Source organism: Daphnia pulex, chromosome 4 (genome assembly GCF_021134715.1).
Source record: "Daphnia pulex isolate KAP4 chromosome 4, ASM2113471v1".
Classification (NCBI taxonomy): domain Eukaryota; kingdom Metazoa; phylum Arthropoda; class Branchiopoda; order Diplostraca; family Daphniidae; genus Daphnia; species Daphnia pulex.
In genome coordinates this window covers 1,245,600-1,267,046 of record NC_060020.1, presented here as the reverse complement: position 1 = coordinate 1,267,046, position 21,447 = coordinate 1,245,600, and the positions used below count along the sequence as shown (strand labels likewise).

Sequence of the window (21,447 nt, the reverse complement as noted above, 5' to 3'; positions counted from 1 at the left end):
CTAAATGTAACGGTTCAAGGGGAAAAGAAGTAACCGTTCCTTTATTTGGTTACATTTGTAATGTTTCACCAGTCCAGTCAAATTTAACTGCGTGACGATAAAGCAAGATAAAAACAGAAATCCCAAACAACCTTTCTTTTTATCCTTGTCTCTTGGTTTTCTTTCTGCAATAAAATTCGAGACTTGTCAGTTCGATCTCGGATCTGCTACGGACCTACGGCACTTGCTTAATGCAATATTTTAACACAATTTAGTTTGATTTATTTAAAACATTAAAAAACAGACCGTTCGGTTTAAGTCGCAGCCAATCAAAGCAGGATCCCTTCTTCCCCAAAGTCAACCTGCAGAAGGAAAGACCAGGTTTGCATGTCCTTCTCGCGCGAAGGTCACGGAGATCATTACGTAAAACGTGTCATGTAGTGGTGTAGAGGTTGGGTGAGAACGGGATTTGTTACAAAACCATTTTGTATTCATTTTGATGTTTTTGTAGACCCATCCCCGGAAACGTCAGCCTAAAGAAGGAAAGGCCAGTTTGCATTTTCTTCAATCGAAGGTCACGGAGATCATTATGTAAAACTTTTCATGCAATGGTGTAGAGGTTGGGTGAGAACGAGACGTTTTTACATTAACCATTTGGTATTTCATTTTGATATTGGTTGTTGTAGACCCATCCCCAGCAACGTCAACCTGCAAAAGGAAAGGACAGTCACACTCGAAGGTCACGGAGATCTTTACGTAAAACGTGTCATGCAGTGGTGTAGAGGCTGGGTAAGAACGACACGTGTTGCACCATTATCAAGCAGGTAGAATAGCCGCAAGGCTTAAGAGGTGAGGGTGAGAAAACAAATCGTATAAAAGGAGAGAGAAAACGTGAAGCAGAATCAGTCGAGTGAGCATCTCCGACACGGCAACAACTGCAGCGCACTCTCTGCCTTCTTCACCGTATTGCCAATTCACAACCATGGGTAAATATTCTGTCTTTACATGTAGTTTTCTATAAATGTCAATTATTTTCTGTGTGTTAATTTGTTATTATTGAGTATTAATGTTTGAATTTTTTTTACTGTCTAGTTAATGTCGTATGCTGTTGGAAGTTGTATCGTTGATGGCTGAGTCGACCACTAGTGTACTGATGTCTCCTGGGTATGGCGGATACCAAACCGCAACGCCGCCGTCTCCCACACAACAACCACATACGCAACAACCAGTTACTACACCACCAAGGCTCCAGAGTATTCCAAGGCCCAGAGTACACCACAATTTATGATGCCCCGAGCTGCTACACCGAAGTCCCGAAGTATAACTCTGCCCTGAGCTACATCACCAGAGAGCCGGAGTACTACACCGAGGCTCCCAAGTAGGCCTACTAAATCACTAAGGCACCGGAATACTACACGTCTATGTATGCTGCCCCTGCCTACTACACCGAAGTGAGGATCTCCGACACGGCAACAACTGCAGCACACTCTCTGTCACCATCTGCCTTCTTCATCGTATTGCCAGTTCGCAACCATGGGTAAATATTCTTTACATGGAGTTTTTTATCAATGCAAATCATTTTCTGTTTGTTAATTTTCAAGAAATTTTTGAATATTGATGTTTGAATTTTTTTTACTGGTTAGTTATTGTCGTATGCTGTTGGGTGTTGTATCGTTGATAGCTGAGTCGACCACTGGTGTACTGATGTCTCCTGGGTATGGCGGATCCCAAACCGTAATGCCGCCGCCTTACTATGCAACAGCCAGTTACTACACCACCAAGGCTCCAGAGTGTTACACCACAACTTCTGATGCCCCGAGCTGCTATACCGAATCCCGAAGTATAACTCTGCCGCAAGCTACATCACCAGAGAGCCGGAGAACTTACACCGAGGCTCCCAACTACTATGTCACCAAGGCATCGGAATACTACACGACTACGTATGCTGCCCCTGCCTACTACACCGAGGTCCCTAATTACTACGACACCCTAAGTGAGGATCTCCGACACGGTAAAATCTGCAGTGGCCTATCTGTCACCAACTGCATTCTACATCATGTAAGCAGTTCGCAGTTATGGGTAAATATTCTTATTTCTACATTGATTTTTGTATCAATCCTTTTTTTCTATTAGTTAATATGCCTGTTATTATTTAATATTAATGTTAATTAAATTTATTAATTGTCTAGTTAACTATGGTGTCGTGCTGCTGTTGGGTGTTGTATCGTTGATGGCTGGATCGACCACTGGTGTACCGAAGTCTCTGGGTATGGCGGATACCAAACCGCAACGCCGCCGCCGCCTTGCTACACAGTAACAACTTTCGCAACGACCAGTTACTGCACCGAGACCTCCAGCACTACACCAATAAGGCACCGGAGTTATATACCACAACTAACGATGCCCCGGGCCGCTACACTGACGCTCTGAAGTATTCCTCTGCCCCGAGTTACTACAGCACCAAGGTGACGGAGTAGTACATGACTACGCATGCTGCCCCATCTTACTACACCGAGGCTCCCAAGTATTACTCTCTCAGCTACTTATTGCACTGATTTTCCTAAATACCACTATGTTCCCAGCTGCTACACCGAGGCTTCCGCTGATTACTCCACCAAAACGGTCGAATGCTACACCGAAGCGCCAAAGTACTACTCTGCCCCGATCTACACAACCACAACTGAGGCGACCAAGTATTACGCAGTCCCGACTTGCTACACAAAAGCTACTCTTCCGTGCTACGTTGAACTGAAACACTACACTGATGCTCCAGTCTACTACACCACGACCTACGCTACACCTAGCTGTAACACCGCAGCCTCCAAGTACTACACCGAAAAAGCCGCCTATTACACAACCACGTACCCTGCCTGGTATACTACATCGAGGAATTTAAGTATTACCCTGCTTCAAACTATTACCAAACTGAGTTTCACACATAAATTCTCCCGACTGACGTATTTCTCTGGATGTGTTGAAAGATTACTGAAATACAAGATTGATTTAAAACACAAGTACATGTGTCTATTTTCTCCTTAAGTCCCTTTCCTCCTACGGATAATCGCATGATGTGAGAAAGTATTCCTTGTGTGTGTATTGAGTTCTATGTAAACTTACAAATAATTGATCTTGTGAAATACATCAATAAAAATTCAATATCATGCTTTACATTTGAATAATAATTAAACCCTTCCTTCTTATAAATATTTTCAATAAAAATGCAAGTCCAACAACCAATATTTTTCTCAAAAAAACCAAAGTCCACCTTCCATTATTTCTGCTAAGTCCAGACTTTTGTTTTTGAAAAAAAATTTAAAAAAGTCCCCCTTACACGAAGTTTTTAAAAAATTATCGCGAAAAAATTTTATCCAAATATTTTATTGCTTTCAAAATTTATTTTTTTATATTCACATACAAATATTTTTCCTGTGGCCCCCAGGGGGGGGGGGCCTGTCGCTTTCTCTACCGCGATAATAACATGATGCAAGTTATATGCAAATTATTATTTGTTTGGCGCAGAAAGCTTGTTTGATCTAGCAGTTCTCGACTGTGTCAAACCTGACATTGATCAGGCTGCCTCAGTCGTATACTGCATGATTGAATGAAAACTCAAAAGACAACACATCAAACACTTTCAACTTTCAAGTCAAAAACAAAAACGACAACACAAAAATTTTTAAGTCAGAATCCAAATGGAACAGATCAGCTACAACAGCACAGCAACTTCTGGATTACACTGCAACCGCATGCTGCATACAATGGTTCATTCTGTCTTCGCCACACCTTTCACCATTTGGCTGCAACAAGGTAACCAACAGTGTTACAGAAGTGTGGTTGTTATACCTATTTCAGAAAAGAAAATTATTTTCGAGAAACAAAACTGTGAACACATGCATACTCATTAACAAAAGAATACAAAGAGTAACAGAAAACTACGCAGTCCAACAGAATAACTTTGTGTCTGATTCAAAATTTCTATAGTAGCGGAACAAATTGGTCTACTCTCTAGTCATGTTAACTAAATCTGTAGTAGTACTTTTGCAAGACATTTGATCAAAATAATTACTTTTTGCTGTTGCATGGAATGAGACGTACGCCTAAGAACAGGCAGGAGGCAGCGAGTCACACGAGGCACGCCATTTCGGCAATGTACAGGCACTTCCAAGTCTGGGTTGAATGATTTGGCAAATTGGTTAAACGTGCTAAATCACCTGTAAATTTTCACATTAACATTATACATTCAATATACCAATAGGAAATTAACAATAAATACCTTTTAATTTTCATCACAACCGACAACCAATTTCTGCTGCGTATTGGAACAAAATGGCCGAAATGCGTCCCTGGAGACACTCGCGCTACCTGGTGGACATTTCAGCCAACTATTGACAGCCACCTATTGACAGCCATTAGATTCCTGTTCCAAATGACTGAACGCAACGGCTGGATTGCTTGCTTCGAGACAGCATGCAGTAGGTCAATTGAATTCGACATGCCTTTCGGCTTTCACTAGCTGGCAGGAAATGAATCAAATGAGTATCAACACCAGATTACTCCAGCAGCTTTCCCTATGACACGAATACACAAAGTTTGTAGTTACCTTTACAGAATTTTTAACTCTTTCAACATAAAAATCTCAAAGATAAAAATTAAACTTACAATTTCCTGAAGAAAAGAATAATTTTCCTGTCTGTGGCTGTAAGGCAGCAGCAGCAACGGTTATTGGTGTTTGAGTTAGAGTTCCAACTAACTTTGGCATCAAACAGTTATGTTGAATCTAAGAGAAATATTTCAATAAATATTCCAACATTAATAATTCAATAAAATAAAGTGAATTCCTACTTACTGCTTGAGTAAAAATCAGATGAATACACCACAAGTTGGTATGTGTCATGCATCTTATGGGGTGACCATGGTGTGACTTCCCAAAAGTTGCTGCAATAAACCTGAAGATTACACATGGCCTTGATTATATTCCCATATGACTAAGCTATTATTGGTTTTTACCTGTATTAACTGGATGATGCATTCAGCAAAACAATGATTTCTACTGAAAGAATTGATGGTAGGCTAGTACTTGTACCCACTGTTTCCTGTTCCTTCTACGCCTTCCTACAGTGTTAGAATCAGAAATTTGAAAGATGATCCAACACAAATACAAAAAAAAATCACATCACCAACAAGTTGCACAGAAAATAAACTTGAATGTAACTATGAATCCACCAATGATTATGGAGAAGAACCCAAGATAGAGCAACGTCAGAGTACAGCGCACCTAGCGGCCTGACGTTGCTCCAGCCATGCCATATAAAGAAACCAAAGTAAAATAGGAAAGCGCAATGCCATATTGATTTAGTTTATTTTCCCGTATTTAGTACAAGATATCACATACTATACAGTAAAACACAACATTATAAACATGCATAATACACACAACTGGCTTGACGTTGCTCCAGTATAGCGCAACGTCAGACTGCAGCGCACCTAGCGGCCTGACGTTGCAATAGCCAAAATACACTATGGCAACGTCAGCCTGACGTTGCAATAGCGACGACCGTATATTTCGAACAGGATCGATCACGTGCAGAGATCACGTGCTGAAATGGAATGTCCTTTTCACTGTAATCAGTCATAAATGTTGAAATCAACATCTTCCATATGACACTTATTTAACAAGTAAAATCCTAGTTAACTTTTTTGTTCAGATCCGCAAATGCACTCACATGCACAATTTCAATAAAATTTTCAAGTTTGACGTGACGGCCACGGCAGAACGACAAACGTTGTTCAATTAGCAGCAGACGTTCTTTTTCTTTCCTGGAAACTGAGAAGCGGCGTTGCCAGTTTATGGTTGACTGTCAAATCGGAAATCGCATTCGTGAATCGTGATCGTGCCAGATCGTGCTTATAACTGGAGAAATGTGGTCACTCAGAAGTCAGAAACAGTTCGGGACCTTTCAGTTTCATCGAAAAAAGATATCTCATAACGCTTATTGAAATCATAGTCAGCTAACGTAATCATAGTCATTGAAATCATAGTCAGCTAACGTTTGTGATAGTCTGTGCTGCTAACTCTTAACTTAACGCGTCAAGGGCTAAATTTTCACTACTACCATCCGAATGCATGGGTTTGCGCTTATTATTGGGCAGGTCAAAAGGGAACTCGAAGTGGGACGACATCAGCACTGTAAAAGAGAATCAAGATGAATGTCTATGTGGTGACTTGAAGCGGTTTCTAGCGAATAATTGATTAGGGTAATTCTGATTCTAGAAGAGGAACACTAAAAATGTGTGCACACATTCGCATAGAGCTCTTTTTGAACTTCTGCGACTGAGAAGCATATTAAAGAGGTGAAAAACTGACAAGAAAAAGTCACTTTCAAGTTGTCGTTCTATACACCATCCGTATCTTTGAACGCACACAGAAAAAATTACAAAATCAGTTCATGTATATTGAACGCGCTCCTGACTGAGAAGAGGAATAAGTTGTGTCATTCTATTCATTTGGTGGTTTTATAAAATACCGCACTTCAGAAACTATTTTCGGAACCAAGTTTGAAATCTGAATTTGTATACGTATCCGTTTGATGATGAAAATTCTGGTCATGGCTGAATGGTTGACGGACGAATGGTGCAACCTTACCAATCTTTATCAAGTCCATAGACTCCATTTGATGAAGCAGCGCTATTCATAGCGGATGTTCATTGCGACCGTTGTATCAAGAAACAGCAGCAGGCAAGCGAGAACTGAAGAGCAGGTTTCGAACGAAAATCATTCCGCTTATCAGCAAACGAGAACTTTAACCAACTTTTCCACCTCCTTTCAGGCAGTAGCAACTTGTAGAGCATGAAATCGTATTACTTTTACATTCTATACATGTCTCTCGGCACGAATTCCTATTCGCATTCGTTCAAACATTCAAGACTTTCGGGAGGGACTAGACTTAGCTCCCACAATTTGAAATAGTGTTATAAAAACGGAGCAAATTAGTTTTTCTTTCAAAAGTTTTTTTTGTGGAGGGGGTACCAAGTTTCATGTCGCCCTTCCCCCACACTCTCTATATACCTTGACGTTTGGCTCAAATTGGAATAGCTGTCGATATTGGAGTTCTATTTCCCAATTTCAGATCAATTTCAGATTGATCAAATTTAGGAAGTTTCCTGATAATGTCAGATTGACAAGAGTCTGGACGAAAACTCAATATCGCTGTCGAACTGTTGAACATCACACAAAAAGAAATTCGTCGGATTTTTTAGAGGGGGTTTTGCGCGTACCAAAGTTGTCGGTGGATTCGTGGATTGCTTGACTCGTTCGGACTCTTAACTTTTCAGCAGCAAACTTTCGTAACGAGAAGTAAATATATGACACAGGACTAGATATGGATCCGCCCTGAAATAAAAAAAAAAAAGAAGAAAAGAAGAAATCGGCCAGCAATACATGGAAGTACAACAAAGGAAGTTTCGTTATGAAAGTCTCTTTTCTTCCTTTTTTCGTTGGTAGTCACCGTTTCTTTTGAATTACACAGGCTACGAGGAAAAAGTTGTCTCAGCTCACGACTTGCTCACTAAAAGTAGAAAAATCACGGGACAAAGAAAAACACAGCAGTTAATTGAACTTTATAAACTGAGTGAAAAGTTTCCATTCGGACTAATGGTCTCGATAACAACTGCAATAGATATAAATGATTCTTATTGAAACGCGAGTCCCTTTACGCGGGCGCATTTCCGTCTTAAATGTGACGCCCTACCATTCGTTTTCAAGTTCATTTTCATCCATTTGAAATTTCGGACCGTTTATGTCAACAAAAGTGTTATCAAATACAAAAGGATTTCACACTTGTCCGCGCCTACACGGTAGGCAGGAGAAACGGGCGTCGACAATGAAGGATATAACGAAAAATAGAATATTATTATTACAAGAAAAACAAAAATGGGCCACGAAGGAATAACAACCAATCGTGAAACGTTGGGATTCAATATTCGGCGCCATCGTGATTGCTTGCGAAGGGGAATTGTGTAAACGAAAACCGAAATCGGGAATAACATATTTTACTGCTGCTGCACAACTCCCGCTGCACGTGCCGGTATGTGTGTACTGTACCCATTTTCGGCCATCACTTTCGCGTGTGTGGGAAAAAAGCACAGCAGCAACAACAACAACAACAACGCAACAGACAAACTCGGGTTCAAATAAAATCTGTAAAACCGAAAGACCAACGGAGCGAACAGAGTCAAAAACATCAGGATCTCGCCGAGAAACGCATGTAAATATGTACATCAATATCAGATCAGGTGGGGAGGGTGGGAGATTGAGGGTGGGCTAGGGAAGAAAATATTTTTGGGCGGATGACGATAGAGACACTGGTTGGGAAGAAAAAGTTGTTGGTTTGGTGAATAGGTAATTGTATTTAATGTGTACATTCCAGCGGTGGGGGGTTTCTCTCTCTCATCAGGTAACGATCGACTGCACAGCGCTGCGCTCCTGATAAATGCACTGCAGTTGCCCCTTCAGCTCTTCGTTGGTGATGGACGTCTCGTCGGCCAAGGCGTTGGCTCGTCGAAGATCTTCACGAACCTTGAGCCAACGAAAAAATGAATGTCAAATCGTGAAGAATTCAGCGTTTGCATTAAAGACGACCCGCATAGCTGGGCAAACTTCCGGCCATTATGCATTAGCGTAGGCATGCAATGTGCATAGTAGGTAATAGCGAGGGAGGCCAGTTCACGTCCGATCGATCCAGATGGCTGTGTCTCTACCATATCAGAATGGGACCAGTCAGGTGCGCACGAGCACTTTGGTCCTATTACAGCAACCAATCCCGACCGCTCTCGGCGGTTCCTTTCCCATGTAGTATTACTGTTTTCTCTCTTCATTCCGTCGCATATTATTTATAAAAACAAATTGAGAGATAGCAAAGTAAGACTCTCAGAACCAGGAAGGAGGAACGACGAGAAGACGGATGAGGAGGAGAGAGCTCTCTGCTAACAAACTCACGCTTCGATGGCGCTTCCTCACATCGAATAAAAACAACGGAATAACCGGGCTATGGCTGCGAATGATTTATTCAAAGTAGGAAATCCCTTGCTTCCTTGCAGTGCATTGAAACTATCCCAGGACGTGAACCCCCCTCTGTATGGTTTCCTTTTTTTTTTTTTTTTTTTTAAATTTTATTTTATTTTTGGTATTCAAGTGCCGGATTTCGGGATTTATGTATTCCCTACATAATCACGCTCACGATATCCATTTTTTTTTTATTCTCCAACAAAAATGAAAGTAAAAGAACCCGGGTTAAAAAAAATCAAACGAATAATGCAGATGAAGGAAAAAGTGATGGGGAAAAGTAGCTAAACGGAGCGATACGGAGATGGCAGGTTTTCAATCCACAGGCTCCGTGATGGAAACAAATGGAAGGCCAGCCAGCACTGACAGTAATCGGAAGGCGACTGCCAAACGCGTGAAACAAAAATTTATGGATTTTTAACCATAATAGTCCGATCTTTATTATGTGCGCAACCGTATGGCAACTGTAGGGCCTAACAGGAAACGTGCTTCAATCGCCTAGCTCCTTATTTCTCCCAAAACAAAACAAAAACGGCCGAGTCAATTCAAATCGTTAAATTCATCAGCCTGGCGCATTAAAACAAAATTAATTGAATGACGCCTTCGATCCACCAGAAAATTATAAAAAAAGAGAGAGTAAAGCCCTTATCGTTTCCCAAATCCATCAACGCTCATTAAAAAACCAAGTCACATTAATTGTATGCAAAGAACTTGTTCATTAAGCACCGTAATCTAATCCCATACTACCCACCTACTACCCACCCTTACTATATAAGCTTGATGAAGAAGTGTGGGTGGTACCTTTTCAACTTGTCGAAAGACTCGGAGAAAGTTTAATCCGGCTAGTTTCCTCAAATCCTCTTCCGTCCACGTTGGATCCTGCAACAGTTCGGCGAAGAGGTACGGATACTTGGAGACATCCTCCAATCCTTGAGGTGTCCTATCAGAAAAGAGAAAGTCAATATCAGGCAAGAACACCAACGATGAATGGAATAAAACGACAACAATCGAGGTGGGCTAATCAATAACATTCCCCCCAGTGGAAACCGAAATAAGATAACGTACGTGTTGATGCCGTCGTAACCGGCACCGATGCCGACATGGTCGATTCCAGCGACGCGCCGGATGTGATTGATGTGAGCTGATTTTGTAGAGAGACGACCGTGTGTCCATCGGCAGGATATAGAGTCCGTGTCCAAACATGGTGACAAGACGAGTCAAGTCGGACAAAAAAGGAAAAAAGAGAAAATCGAATCAATCGCAAGAGAAAAAAGGGAATCAAGAAACCGAAAGATGAGCTTATACTTAACCTTTTGTACATTACGGTAATACTATCTCAAGTTGAGGAGGAAGGACAACGGACAGGTATAAAATAACAGAAATAAAAAGGAAAGTGAAAAACAAGAGAAAATCAATGTATAGTGCTCTTGTCGCAGAGAGGCATTGAGGGAAGACGGGGTCACATGTGACGATGAATGGGGGGATGCTGTGATACTACGGCGAGAAGAAGAAACACACAAGAAACTCTGACGAGACACTTACCAACGACGTCCGGGATGGTGCTTGTCTTGTTACAACTGACGAAGAGGCTGAAGAAGCTCACCATCACTATTCCACCGTTGGTCACCTAAAAAATCGTGAGCAAACAAGGCCACCCGGCACAACAGCAGCCAAAGAGAGAGAGAAAGTCAATACAGGATCAACAATCGAACAAAAGGCAACCCAGGGTCAGCAAGGCAAAAAGGTATATAGAATAGGCCTCCTATATAGTGCATTCTGCCCCCCCCCCACCCCGTAATGGCTTAGTATATATAAAGATCCGTAGACACAGACGGATGAATCGATACGCCCAACTCCTACGCGCGCACTGCTCCATTTATAGGAGCCGAATGAACATCACCTTCAATTCCTCAGATTACTTTCCTTTCTGGGAATCTTGAGATCTGCGCGCTCTCGCAGTTATTACCGTTGTTGTGAAGTCTATACGATCGGCAATGAGAAAAGTCGGACATTTCATCCAATAATCGACCGAGACGACGCTTTCGTAGAAACATGCAACTTTCTTCTTTTTTTCTCTCTCTCTCTCTCTTTTTCTCTCCGTTTTCGGGACTCATTTCCCGTTTATTTACTTATTTCTCTCGAGTTAAGAGACCGTCTTTTATACGTCGTCCTCCTTTTACACAGGTCCGTTTTGCCGCTCCATCTGTGGCCAACAAAACTTGTAATGGGAACGACTATAGCCGGCGGGTTGGCCGTCGTTGACTGTTGTCTGGACAACTCGATGGCAAGGAGAGAGAGAGAGAGGGTATACATAACAAAAACAACAACTACGACTACTTACTAGAGCATATAACAAAAGAAAATGAGATGCCATATAAAACCCGACCCGGCCTCCTCCCCCTTTTCCACCCACACATAGTATGAAGAAGAAGAAGAAAAGTTTTGGGGCCAGCGCTTTTAATCGTTAATTACTCGGCTGCTTGTGTTTATTTTTACCCAGTGATATACCGCCCCGGCGATGGAATATACAGTTTCGCTCGTTACGTTACTTACAGTGTACACATACATACACAAGGACTATGGCCAAAGCAACGGAGCGATTAGGTGTCCGTCCTCGCGGCTACTTATTGCCAAAGTCAAGGATATCCAGTGAGCTACATATACATGTCTAACGGCAATCACGAATGGAAGAAGGAAAATAAAATAAAGTGGAAAAATAACCAGAGATCTCAAAGCTTAGAAAATAACTGGACTGAACTGGACTAAGAAGTTTTGCGGGAGAATGGCCTATATAAATGAATATTGCAGCTCGGCTATAAATGAAATGTCGAGGCTTTCAGGAGTTGTATCAATGTTGTTTTCTTTTTCCCTTCGAAACTGATCCCTTATAAGTAAAGGATAATGACGGCAACGTTCGTTTCACCATACAACAACTTTTTCCCCCCCCTTCTGACCCCTGCTTGCCTGCTGGTATTGGCGGCAGTGCGAATACTACTCTCTTGTACAACGACTTCCATTCGATCTTTCTCCTATATACACATAACAAGGAGCCCTACAGTGTTCCCTGCAGCTGTATGCTGTCTCCTTTCCACTATAGTCTATTTATTATTTATGGTAGTCTCCTACGTTTCGAGACAGGAGCAACACGAATAAAGGCCTGCATATATTAAGAGAAAAAAAAAGTTTTACCAGTCTTTTGAGAACTTCGTCCGGCACGTTGCGAGTGATATTGCAGAGGGCACGGGTCGACGAGTGCGAAAAGATGACGGGCGCCCGGCTGGCGTCCAGTGCGTGGTGCATGGTAGCGGAAGATGCGTGAGAGAGATCCACTATGACACCAAGTCGGTTCATCTCTTTGATCACCAGCTGCGTATAATAATGATCAAAAGAATGTTAACTCAAAGAGAAGAAGACACACAAATCCGTGCGACTACCCAGTGTAGGTACGATAGAAAGTTGGGCCGCATTTGTTGGACATTGCAAGAATATAATTACAATAGTACGAAATCTCCTTTCGCTTAATTTCCGTCGACAACAACGACCCATCAATAAAGGACGGCAAATTGCACAGACGGGGGGAAATTTTGATGATCGACACAAAAAAAAACGGATGGGAAATAATTGAAAAGCGAAATCAAAGATAAAGACGCCAGAGACGCCAGCGTATAATAGAGATAAACATTGGACGACAAAATGCAAACAAGAAAAAAAAAAGATGGTGGAAAGAGAAAGGAGATGAAAAAAAATAAATATCTCGTATAGATCTATCCTTCGATGAACAGCGGGGAATTGTAAGCCTCTTATATGCTAAGATCAAGATGGAACTCTTATATTCTAGACTTTTTTTTTCTCTCTCGCTCTTTGGCTTACGACGCAGGCAAAGAAACTCGGCAGCCTTTCGGTCCTGTGCATCTAAGCAGCCGTACATTCGGCAACATGCAGCAGTTTTCTAGCTTTTGCTGGGGATTTGACGCTATATAGATCTTTTCGCTTTTTTTTTTCTTCTTCTACTTTCCTTCTTTTGTCGATTTCCCGTTTCTATCTATCGCAATCTTTTCGTTTGAGACGCACAATCGTCGATAAATAATACAAGTTTTCTTTTTTTTGTATTATTATTATTATTATTTCCGAGAATTCGACCAAAATTCCCGATTTCACATTGATTGATCCTGCGAATGTGTGTGGAAAAACTCGAGAAAGAAATAAACTTGAGCATTTCGCTCCGGCCACTGTGGAAACATGTAGCGGGAGCTCTTTGAACGTTTTTTGTTGATTGCACGGTGGTGCGCAAATCGCTTTTGTAAGTCTTCCGACGTCTGTTGTGGAAATGGAGGTGAGAATTATCGATCCTTTTCATCACCTGCCGGTGGTCTGTGAAGCCCTCTTCATTCAACCGACAACGCCGCGGGATCAATTCATCATCAAAGCCCCCCAGCATTTTGAGTGGACACGGAGCAAAAGAAATCCGACCGGAACAAACAGACGTACAGACGCACGGAGCGTAAAAGGTACACACTCATACGTATACGTATGTATCAGAAAAAATAGGAAACGTGGTTACTCGGCAAGAAGGACTTAACAATATGTTATATCTACTTGAACAGCTTCATTCACGATCCCGTGATCTCCAACAAATGGAAAAAGGGGACCCCAAAGAATGGCTCTAGGAAATAAGGGGGGAAATAAAAAAGGATGCAAGGAGAAGTAAGATGAATTGAACTCGACAGTTGGTCGAGTCCACCGGACACACACACACACACACACACGACGGTGAGGTAAGCGGCTCTACACAATAGCACACGGCACACAGAGGAGAAACGAAGAAGAATTTATAGAGTCTATACGTAAGGTTCGCTTGCTTGCCGGATAGCGGAAATGGATTGTGACAATCTCCCTGAGGGAGGAAAAGCGACGCAGCAGTCGACAAAAGGAGAACAAGAAAGAGAGAACCTGTACATTCAAGAGAACGGGATGGAATAAAGGAGAGGAACAGAAAAAAAAGCAATAGTAGTATACATATACAGTATTCTTACATGTATATCTACTATATTGTAGTGTTCAAGATTCGGATTAGGGCCACGAACGCTCTCCGGCTCTGTATGTGTACACAGCAAACACCATCAATTGACACGAAATGATGGCCAGGGTCTTATCTAGTACTACGTCTGTGTAAAAACCTGTCTCTCTGTCTTTGTTATTTATCACCTTTTTCTCTATCGCTACACTTTTCTTTCGTTTATTTTGTTTCACCAAATGACATTAACTTGCTATACTGTCTGCAAAGCTCCCAGCATGATTCGATTTATTCCCTCTTAAATCTCCTTATTTATTGATAAATGAGTCGGGAGTTCCCTTCTGTAAAGAAAACACCTGGGAGCCCAGTAAAAAGTTTTGCACGTTCTCAGGCCAATCGCACTTGTCGGTGAGGGGGAAAAAAATCAATTACAGCTGGAAGAACCCAGCAGAATTACACCCTGCACTTGCAGGGAGATTTTAAATAGCAAAGAAACCAAATCCATAATAGATTTAAGGCGACGAACGGCTGTTTCACTTGTACCCTGGATTGAATGCAAACATTATTCCGCACTCTACTGGCTCACGTATCTACTTATTCCTGTATGTAATCCTACACATATTTAATGGCTATTCTATTTCAGTCGCTTACACTCCCCAAGTTGTCAACGGCCGCCTTACATAACCGTTCGATAACGTCACCCACAAATGAAGAGCCGCGTGCTATAACTGTCCTAAAGCTCGTCGACACCAGGGAGATGTTTTATTTATTACATTGCAACCGAGTCGTTGGCTGCCGCGTCCATTTGTTATGTTGTTTCCACCCACAGAGGACACAGTAGCTACAAATGTGTTTATCTCGTAATTTCCTGAGTGGATTGTTATATAACAGTCGAGAGACCAGCAGCGCGGCATAGAGCCAGACACTGTAATATTGACCACTGCGCTCACCAGAAAGAAAAAAAAATGGATTTAAAAATTGCAAACCTTGCCAAAGTGGGTGAGTCCTCCTTCACGCGGATGATGAGGATCGGCTTCGGCGATGGAACAGTCTGCCCTAACAGCCAGCCAAAGCGACAACGAAAGCGAGTGTTAGTTTCCGATACAAATCAGCAATTCGCTTGATTGGATTCTTATTTTGGTGGGGTGGAAATCATCGAAAAAACAAACAAATTCAATAAGTCTAAAAAAAAATAGCATACCATGGCGTGTTGCACGTATGGGTGAGCGTGACGTAACGAATGCCGAGGTCGTAGTAAGTGCGCAAAACGCCGAGGCTGTTGCCCAGAGAGTGGCCACCCTCGACGCCCAATAGACTGGCTATCCGTCCTTCCTGATGTGATTCCTCAATGCCTGCAAAAACAAATACAAACACATATACAACGCTGTAGCAGACAAGGGTGGTATAAGCCGTACACGACACGTTGTTATTTCACGTCTCTCGATCCCCCCATACTCTCCGGTTTTTGTTTGGGGGTTTTGTGGTATGGTTTTTTTATGTCTGCCATCATTACTTATTTCGCTCTTTTCTGCTCGATATCACCACCCGTTGATATGGGGCTCTGTTTCTTTCTTGATTGCAGCACGGAGCATCTCTTTGGTTTCGTCCGATCGATTGCGTCATAACCATTCTTCCCTGCCCAATCTCTTTTTCCCCCTTTTCCCCCCATCCCATCCTGTTTGCCCTGCCCTGTTATCTAGTAATCACACTCTGCGAGATTGCTCGGCCAGAGTCAAACAAGAATAAAAAAAAAAGCTCAGGCTGGCATAGTCCTGTACGACTCTGCAGAATCCCGATACTAAGCCGACCTATATAGTATCGCCAGCCAACGACCGGGGACAGCCGAAAGCTACCCACTACATACACACACAGACACACACTGAGGAGAACAAAGGTCCCGTGATCTACTATCCTGTCTGTTGTATATGTATACATATACATTCAGCCAGGCCGACGACGTCTTCACGGAAGAGACGAGTATGAATATATACGGCGGCGGTGGTAGAAGCAAAGTCCGTGCTGGAGGGCGACGGCAGGACAAATGCAAATTCCTGCGTCCGTTCGTGGATGCTGTCGTTTGACAAGCAAAACTTTGCCATTAGGCAAATAACGGGTCTCTCCCTATCCAAACACTAGGCAGGACATCAGGAGTGAGTTGACCTGCTATCTATCTATCTTAAATTGCGACCGCCCAGGTCTTTCGCCGAAAAGAGTTCCCTCCCGCCAACCCTCCGTGTAAAAAAAAAAGTCCTACAGGCTCCAGAGACGGGACAGGCAGGATCCGACATTAATGGATGTGGCACCCAAAAGTTGCGAGAGTCATTGCTGTTGCTGGGTGGCAAAAGACGAATGATGCCAGACCTCGGCATCTTTCCTCGTCTGGCCTCTCTTTCGAGTATAGTTCCTGCGATTGATATTTCGATTGGCTTGATCTACAGATAGACAAGTTCAGATGCGATGGATGTCTTTACAACTCTCTATGCATTAGTTGGACAGCAGGAAAAGAACGATGGATTCAACCCAATTTTCAAATCGATAACTTATTGATAGTACAGAACTTTGAAACATAATACAGACAAATGAAGAGAGTTATGAGAAATTCTTTGAGCTCACCTTTGGCATCGACGGCTAATCGAAGATAGTCCGAATATCGATCAACCATTCGCTTGATCAAATCGATCTGCTCCAGCGTTTGTTTGACGGCGTCCAAATACTGGGCACCGCAAGGGACGTAAGCCGCCCAGAACTGCAAGTCCCCCCAAAAAAGGAAGAATAGTACATAATACATAATACAGTCGTGATGAGATGGATCGAAAGTCCCGCTTCCGGGATCCAGCACTATACACTAATACACTATACAGAGCTATACAAAGATGACGCTAACGCTGGCGGGATTTTTAAACACAGACAGTCGAACGCATTGAAATGCTCGTAGAAAAAGAAAAAGAAAAGGAGGAACTGCGGGGTATCGAACGTGGACAACAGGGATCGAACAAGGCGAACCAGGATCCGGGTTTTCCTGCTGTGCGGTTGCAAGGGTTATTTTGATGGAGGGGGTCAGGGAGGACGGAGTAACAGCCTTAGACGTCTGCTACTCGTATGCACACTAACTGGAACATACCTGGGCTCCGACGCGTCCCTCTCGCAGCCTGGGCAGATCCGTATGCGACCAGGCACTCTTGGACCACGGGTCTTGATGTTGAAGGCCAGTTTCTAGGGCCCTCAGCGTGTTGAGCTTACCACCGGCAAATTTGCGGATGTTCCACGGCATGTCGTTGTGGCTGAAGTGGGGCACACACATGAAAAGAGAAGAAAAGGAAACAAAAGATTCAAGTAGTTCAATGTCGTCCAAGAGTCAAGTCATTAAACTACGCGGCTTGAAACAGCTCGGTCATCAAACAGGATGGATGGCGATGAAAGTTGGAAGGGGAGTGTGTACACACCATTTATACGTGTGCGTGTGTGTGTGTGAGAGAGAAAAAATAAGTCGCAACATTTGAGACACTTGCCCCGTGCATTTACGGGTCGTGTAGTAAATCGATAAAGTTCATTACGGTCGAGCCGGTAATTACATTGGAAGCTGGCAGCAGACGGGGTCTGCGCTGCATTTTAGCCAGCCAACCAGAACGGCATTAGAAGCAAACAAAACGGAAATAAGCATCAGCATCCAGCAAGTAGCATTTTTCTTCCTCTTCTCTCAACAAGAAAATAAAAACACGCAAAACGAAAGACACGACAAACAGTTGAGAGAGAAAACTACCGAAACGCCGCCAGTCAGACAAACGTCAAGTTGGCAAAGAGAAAGATGGAGAAAACAACAAACCTAAAGCTTATAAACATGGCCAGCCAAACAAGCCCAAAAAAAAACAACAACAAACAATTCTATGTATACGGGTGTGCGTTATAGAGAGCTGCCAATGCCTTTTGTTTTGTTGTTGTGCTTTGCCAGCACTCTGGGCAGTGTCCCGATCATTTCCACGAAAGGTGAAATCACGCTGCCAGTCACGACGTGATTCCGCATCAGGCGGAATTATTCTCTCTCCCGTCCAGGAACGTCATCACATCGCACAGATGAGCGGAGATGAAAGGGATAAAGTTGGGGACTGTCAAGTTTAAGGAGTCCACCAAGAGTCAAAGATCAGATGCCGCACCTCCTGGCGGCTAATGACAACGACGACCAGCCAGTGCTGCTGCTTTTTCGTCGAGTCAAACCGGTCGTCCAAATTTGATTGACTCGCGACCCCCTCAAAAGTCCCCACACACGGGGGAGAAAAGAAAAGAAAAATGTCCACCCGAGCGCGCTGAATGGCGGTCACGCGGGTGGTACACATTACTCCGTCTAATCCACATAGATGTGTCATGTCGGGGGGAAAAGAAAAAAGAGAAGGAGCAGCGTGTGAGTAAACAAACGGGAAGGTATATACACAAACACGGCAGGCAGCAGCTTTGACGCACAAAAGAGTTACGGCGGCCGGAGGAAGAATGAAAAAAATTAAGGATCGAAAAATATGGGCAGAAAATTCCCGAGCCGATGGGCGCAGCAAGAACATTATGGAGAGTTTTGGACAAACAAAAAAGATAAGAGGGGGGAAAAAAATGGGATAAACTAGACAGGAGCATCCGTCGCCAACAGTTTGATGTTATCGATTGAAAGTGTAGAATAGCGCGGGGGGGAAAACGACGGCTGGGATTAAATAAATCCTGACACAGCGTGATCGTGCCGCTCTGCATGCGATTGCACATGAAAAGTACGTATTATAAGGTGCGGGACAAGCGCTGATCCTTCGGGAAGGACATAATAACTGGTGAAAGGTGAAATTATCGCTGCGGTGAATCTATAGATATACTTTCGCCTGGTGAAATTGTAGCAGCAGAGTACGATCAGTTTACACGCTACTACCACAGGTACATTATACGGTGTATAGTTATAGACATGGATATACACACACGCGCGCGCCCGCTGTTCACATACGGAATCCGGCACCTTTTCTTCCGCTCGACCGGTCTCATTTCCGACCTGTTTCTCATCGTTGCATTCAATCGATAGAGCGAATGAATATATGTTGCTGCTGCTGGCGCCCGTGGAGCACCAGGGCTTTTTCATTCCGGCAACAAAACATCCGTCGCTTGAATTGATGACTTTTGGAGAGTCGAAATCGCAGACGGCTTCAGTTTGAATATCAATCTCGTCTCTCTCTCTCTTTTTCTATATATACTGCTGCTACTCTCCTCTAAAGCTTTTTTCTCCATTTCGACGTAGAATTCTCCCATTCTAACCCTTTTTTTTCCTACCCATTTCTATCGCCATTCTGTCGATTTCTCTTTTTCCCATCGCGGATTCTTATATATACGTATATATATTCCGCCCCTTCCAGTCGCTCACTTCCATTTCTTCGTCTCAGCTCCGCTGGCATCTCCCAGTGTGCGAGTCTGTACATATATATTAATGGGCAGCAACTCGATCCGTGATGGATTACAGAGAGCGGAGAGCAGCCTGTCGGATCTTGGATGGAGTCGAGAAACTACTACAGCCCTGGTGCGGCCCCTGCTTATACAGTAGTAGTAGTAGTAGTAGTAGTAGTGTGTGTACTCCTAGGAGAGAACTACTACGCGTCAGCTAAGAGAATTGGGCAACGACCACCACGATCCTCACTCGGAGAAAAAGAGCTACTCATTTGCTGTAATGGATTTATCTTATTGCAAACGAGCGGGCTTGAGGTAAATGAAAACGTGGACTGTACACACAACGGCTTAGCGTGCTCTCTTGTCTTATCTTCTTTTGTTTTTCTTCGGCCCAACTATGTTAAGGGCTACGGCTAATTGAGAGTGTATACACTGAATAAAGAAAGCGAGGCAAATTGATGACGGAAAGAAAAGAAAATGAAATAGCTGGCAGTCGAGAGCTCGAGAGTCTCCCAAATGAAAAAAAAAAAAAAAAAAATCCATTTACAGCTAGTTAATTGATCCTGGAAAAAAACCATTTTGCATAATTCAAACCGATAGTGGGAACAACGTAATGAAAATTCAGAAAGTCGCTAAATTCAGAGAAGCTAGACAGACGTCAGGAATAAAATGAAATTTCTGTTGTGCTAACGTGTAAATAGTTGTTCTGAAAGCAATCATAGACGGACAGTCGCTTGGATGGCAACTATGCGGCATGCGCTTGATTGACAACGTCAAATATTTTTGGAAAAATTGGAAAATAATAATTCAAAGTCTATCCCGACACGGATCGAGTTCTCTGCTGCTCCTAACCGTCTAACGACAAACTTGGTAGCTACTCTGACGCAAATGGCCACAGCCCAGTGTCATGCCTGTGCTACTGAATTTTTAAAAAGGTTAAATAGCCAAAATTGGGTTTGGCTGACGAAGTCGCTTGTGGTTGCTGGCCCATGGGTTTGCAGTGCCAACAAAAGAACTCACTGTGGGGCCGAACAAGGAGACGGGTAAAATCAAATCAATCTATTACTGTGCGAGTAGAGAATTGGCGGACTGATTCGGCAGTTCACACAATCCGATTGGGCTGGCGCACGTTCTCAGTGACTCTCGCTCGCGAACAAGTTGATTCCTCAACCCAACGCCAATCGTTTGGTTACATCTATCTATGCATGCAAGCTGATGGTTTTCATCTTCACCGTGCCGACTGCTCATTCGGTCTACAGTGACACGGCCGGTACGTATTTCAAGTCAAGCAAATCCTAATTCAATTTACATTGGAGATGAGGTCCGTGTCGCCAGACAACCCGAGGAGGAGGAAAAATAGGCTGAATCCATTACCTTAGATCCCTTATAATCTACCGCTCCCGGTACTGGTACAAGTGCTGCTGGCGGGATCCGCGTCAAGAGACTTTGTGCGTGTCTTAATCCATAAACATGCTGTACACGGCTGTGTCCACACACAGCAGCAGCAGCAGTACAGTCGGGTCTACCCCCAGTCCAGTAGACAGAAGTAATCAGTTACATTCCGGCTCTGATGCACCCAAAGTCGAACTGTTGGAGAAGTCTAGGCCACTGAGCTATATTGCCGTCAAGTTCTCTCCCGCCACACCGAAAAAAGTGCTAGACGCGCAATGCGGCCACGCCCTGTGCAGATGAATCATACGGCGGATTTGACGACATATCAACTTGTCATTGACTAGATGCCGCATCCCGTCATCTGTGGGAAGAAGCCATACAGCAGCCATCCATCCAGCAGCAGCAGCAGCAGCACACCGCCAAAAACAGTTTGGCTAACAATCCACAACGCCAATACATTCATATATGCATGCACGCGGTGTATATAGAGACATGCGCTATATATTACTATTCGCATAGTTCTTGACGTCTTTACGCTAGTGGCATTGGCAGTGATGTGGCGTCGTCGTCGCGGCACATCATTATTCGGGACTGATGC

General features: G+C 43.3%; 2 protein-coding genes and 1 long non-coding RNA gene across 5 annotated transcripts in view; 1 reads left to right on the top strand and 2 right to left on the bottom strand.

Annotated features, from left to right (window-relative positions):
- Positions 1-1,622: 1,622 nt before the first annotated feature.
- Positions 1,623-3,074, top strand: LOC124192285. Its single transcript, XM_046585500.1, has 3 exons — positions 1,623-2,058; positions 2,169-2,503; positions 2,562-3,074. Exons 2-3 carry the CDS (start codon positions 2,460-2,462, stop codon positions 3,016-3,018), a joined length of 501 nt encoding a protein of 166 aa, XP_046441456.1. The 5' UTR covers positions 1,623-2,058; positions 2,169-2,459; the 3' UTR covers positions 3,019-3,074.
- Positions 3,075-3,558: 484 nt separating this feature from the next.
- LOC124192054 lies at positions 3,559-5,178 on the bottom strand. 2 transcript variants are annotated; one of them, XR_006873564.1, is made up of 6 exons: positions 4,987-5,178; positions 4,822-4,925; positions 4,639-4,756; positions 4,253-4,547; positions 4,046-4,190; positions 3,559-3,822 (listed from the first exon to the last, which is right to left on the bottom strand). It is a non-coding gene; the product is annotated as an uncharacterized LOC124192054 (long non-coding RNA). The 2 variants fall into 2 exon arrangements; XR_006873563.1 differs by having other exon boundaries at positions 4,826-4,925; positions 4,987-5,172.
- Positions 5,179-7,755: 2,577 nt separating this feature from the next.
- Positions 7,756-21,447, bottom strand: part of LOC124192867 (dipeptidase 1-like) — a 41,439-nt gene continuing 27,747 nt past the window's right edge. For both annotated transcript variants that reach the window (XM_046586382.1, XM_046586383.1), the window contains exons 7-15: positions 17,176-17,335; positions 16,668-16,800; positions 15,256-15,406; positions 15,041-15,110; positions 12,230-12,406; positions 10,583-10,667; positions 10,106-10,181; positions 9,842-9,980; positions 7,756-8,554 (exon numbers count right to left, since the gene is read on the bottom strand). In XM_046586382.1, the coding sequence (XP_046442338.1) occupies positions 8,429-8,554; positions 9,842-9,980; positions 10,106-10,181; positions 10,583-10,667; positions 12,230-12,406; positions 15,041-15,110; positions 15,256-15,406; positions 16,668-16,800; positions 17,176-17,335 (1,117 nt within the window). In that variant the 3' untranslated portion in view covers positions 7,756-8,428. The remainder of the gene's footprint in view (positions 8,555-9,841; positions 9,981-10,105; positions 10,182-10,582; positions 10,668-12,229; positions 12,407-15,040; positions 15,111-15,255; positions 15,407-16,667; positions 16,801-17,175; positions 17,336-21,447) is intronic.